This window comes from Oxyura jamaicensis, chromosome 1 (assembly GCF_011077185.1).
Source record: "Oxyura jamaicensis isolate SHBP4307 breed ruddy duck chromosome 1, BPBGC_Ojam_1.0, whole genome shotgun sequence".
NCBI lineage: Eukaryota > Metazoa > Chordata > Aves > Anseriformes > Anatidae > Oxyura > Oxyura jamaicensis.
The window spans coordinates 141,812,165-141,815,603 of NC_048893.1; the positions used below are offsets into that span (position 1 = coordinate 141,812,165).

A 3,439-nucleotide genomic window follows, 5' to 3' on the forward strand; every position below is an offset into this window, starting at 1 on the left:
CAATCACACACCTTGATAGCCTGCACAACCCACCCCTGCAGAAGTTAAGCTCTGATAATTCAGCCTTTGTTTTCACTGCACGGACCACTCCAGTCTCCCAAGCCTGCATCCTACCTTCTACTGCCATCAGCCTTTCTTCCCAGCCGTTTACTGTACAAGTTTCTGGCACACAGCAGTCTCTTGCCATCATCACCTGCTAAGGGCTGCATGTCACTCATGCAGACGCACTTTCAGGATTCTCCCCTCTCTGCTCACTGGAGCCCAATTACATTTTTTTCCTTTGCTCCCTTTCACAGAGAAAGCCTCTTCTTGAAGAAAACAGAACACAAAGAAAATTCTTAATGATTTTCTTCAGTGGTTAAGGGGTAGAGGCTAGAAAATGAACAATTTAAATACCAAGTCAGCTCAGCAACATTTTCTCATTTGGAGGCTTTCAGTAGACACCGTGAGCGCTACCAAGTTCAGTGCCAGACTGTGCAAGCTCCAACAGCTCTGCACCAACATGGGAACCCGGGCTTTCCCCAAAGTACTCGTGCTCTCCTGTGCTTTTCTCAGCCAAATTACCTCAGCGAGCTCCTTCTTGAAGTTACTTTTCAAACATGAACTTCTCAGGCTACTAATACTCTGCCAAGGTCAAAATATCCTGTCATCAAAACCCTGCATGCCCATTTTATCCACATCTTTACGAGTACAGGAAGTAAAGAAGTTGTTCTGCCTGATATACAGGTTTTCGTTGAGCAATTCTCATCTGAAGTGGAAAAAACGTTTAGTATTTTGCCTTATTTCCACTCTCATAATCCCAGTCATTTCCACTCTCATAATCCCAGTGCAGCTGTGTTATGTGCACTGACTCACTTCTTCTCTTCCTTCTCGTCTGACATATTTGACGTGTGAGTATGCTTAGCTTTGTTTTGGGCTAACTATTGGCTGCCACTAAGTTTTAAGCTTCATTCCAGAATCACATACTCACAACTTTATTCAAAATCTACTTTAAACTTTAAAACTCCAAGTTTTATGTAGATCCACTTTTTTCATTAGAACAGATTGAAATGGTATCATAATAAAATTAAAATAATATTCTAGTAACAAACAGGAAGAAGGAACTAACCTTAATTGCAGCTTCTCTCAAGGCTTCCAGCCTCTGCCTACTGCTTTCTTTCATATTTACAACGTCTTTATAATCCCCCTGTAGAGCTCTCTGGAGGCCATGGATTGCTTGAAAGACGGAGTTTTCGCTTTCATTTAGCTCCTTTTGGAAAATTTCGAAGGTATGCACCTGAAAAAGTTTCTCTTCGTCTGACAGCCCCGCATCCTTCTCAACCGCTCTTATGGCATTTTTCAGTTTGTTGAGCACAACGTTCTTCTGGCGAAGAAGGCCAGACAGTTTTCTGCAGCTCTCCAACACCCATTGCTTTCGCTGGGTAATAACAGCTCCTTTCCCACGGTGCAGCTTTATCGCGTGCTTTACTACATCTTCGTGTTCTGCAGTGTTCGCCAAGTGGCCACAAAGCAGTGAAATCAACGTCCACAGGGGAGTAAATCCAGTCACCTTCATTCTTCGCTTTTTACTGCTGTTGGGAGGAGCTGATCATCCACAGCCGCTCAAGGCTTTCTGCTACATGGTTTCTGCATCTCCAGGGCATACACCGTGCTGCAAGACAGTACTATCAGTTATCAAACATGAAAATGTTGAGCCATGGGATGAAACAAATTATAAAGCAAACTGAAGGATGCATTCTACAGTGCAGTCTTTAACAGAACACATATGGTCTCCTTCGGCCAATAGTTATCAAAACCAAGCAACAGCCCGAAGTTATTGACAGGCTTTATTCTCTCTGTTTTCTAGAGATGACCTTGTTTTAACAACATCAAACGGAAGGCTTAGTCATATCACACGGCAGTCATTTGTGCTGCGTCTTAGAGGAGAGAAAAGCCATTAAAAATATCATGCTGTGAGGCCATGGGTCGGACTTCAACCTAGCACCAGGATGCCTTCTTCCTTGACACTGGTAACCTCTTGTAGTTTCTGCAGCATGTCCTGAAAAATTGTATCGTATTCGTTACGTATACAGTCTCCGAATTGGTGGCGCTAGGTCAGGGGTTGGACAAGGTGATCCTGGAGGTCTCTTCCAACCTCGATGAGTCTGTGGTTTATACAAAACTTAACGAAAAGAATCTGAACTGAAAGAGATTTCATCGCACCTGTGAGAGAAACGCACCTGCAGGGAAAAAACAGGCGCACAACTTGCAGGACTTCGCGCTTCCAGTTTGGATCGGGGACCTCGACGTGAAACGCCGCGCGGCCCACAGGCATTTTGCTTACGGACCCTCGTGATTCTCAAACCGACTTTTATTACAAAACGGACTTATATTAAAAGTAGAATCGGTATCCTTCGTGAGTTCCTTTCCCAGAAGCTACTTCCAAATCTCGGTGCCACATCGGGCACATTTTCTCGGAGGAACCCCCCCCCCCAAGGCCACCCGCAATAAAACACCCACGCAAACCGCAGCACAGCACCCTGAGGGCACAGGACCCGCAGGACATTCCCGTCTATCCCCGAAGGAGCCCTGCGTAAGCCCAACTCTCGCCCTCCGGCCCCAGCCCGGGGCTACCACACGACGGGTGCAGGCGCCTGGAGGCAGCCCCTGGCAGGGGGCCCGCCGTGCCCGCGAGGCAGCAGCAGCGGCAGGGAGGGGCACGGAGGCGTCGGGACGATGTCGGGCACGGCTTTTGGGGTGCCCTGCCTGGGCTTCTGGGGTGCCGAAACCCCCTGGTCCCTACCCGCGGGGGCGGATGGCGGCGGGGGGCTGGCCGGCTTCCTCGCAATGAATGAAACCCGAGCCCGTGTATTTGGGTGCCAGTGGCTGACTACGGAATAAGGTATAAGAATACGGGAGTTAAAGCACTTCAAAATTAAGAACTGGGGGAATAAACGAGGGGCACGGGCGCGCCCACACCGCTGATCGCGACGCATAAAGCGGGAATATTTCACAGATCGGGTAAAATCCCTGCGGTTTTGCCATTTTTAGGAGCTCGACAGCAGCGATCCCCATCCCCCGGCGGAAAGGGGAGCGGTGTTTAAGGAGCTGTTTCCTCTCCCACCCCCAACCGGGGGCCACTTACCGCACAGCGCCCAGCCGCCCTCCCGGAGCCGGGCTCCGCACCCGGCGCGGTGGCAGCGGGGCAAGGCCCCTGAGCGCCGCCGGCCTCGCCTGGCCGCTGCGGCTCCTTTAAGCGCGCTGCCTCATGGGAGATGTAGTCCGGGGCGTATATATAGAGCGGCGCGGCGGCGGGGCCGCTCCTTTCGCCGGGATGGCAGCGCGGAGCACGCCGGGAGATGTAGTCCGCCACCCCGCCGCGGCCTAACCCGCGGCACGGGAGGAGGAGGAAGAGGAGGAGGAGGAAGGCGCCGGGGCGATCCCGCTGCCCGGCCGGCGG

At 51.0% G+C, this 3,439-nt stretch overlaps 1 protein-coding gene across 1 annotated transcript in view; it reads right to left on the reverse strand.

Moving 5' to 3' along the window:
* The window catches only part of TMCO3 (transmembrane and coiled-coil domains 3), a 31,379-nt gene extending 28,176 nt beyond the window's left edge, over window positions 1–3,203 (reverse strand). Inside the window, exons 1-2 of the mRNA XM_035317523.1 lie at window positions 3,125–3,203; window positions 1,109–1,651 (exon numbers count right to left, since the gene is read on the reverse strand). Of these exons, the coding sequence (XP_035173414.1) occupies window positions 1,109–1,555 (447 nt within the window). The 5' untranslated portion in view covers window positions 1,556–1,651; window positions 3,125–3,203. The remainder of the gene's footprint in view (window positions 1–1,108; window positions 1,652–3,124) is intronic.
* Between the last annotated feature and the right edge of the window lie 236 nt (window positions 3,204–3,439).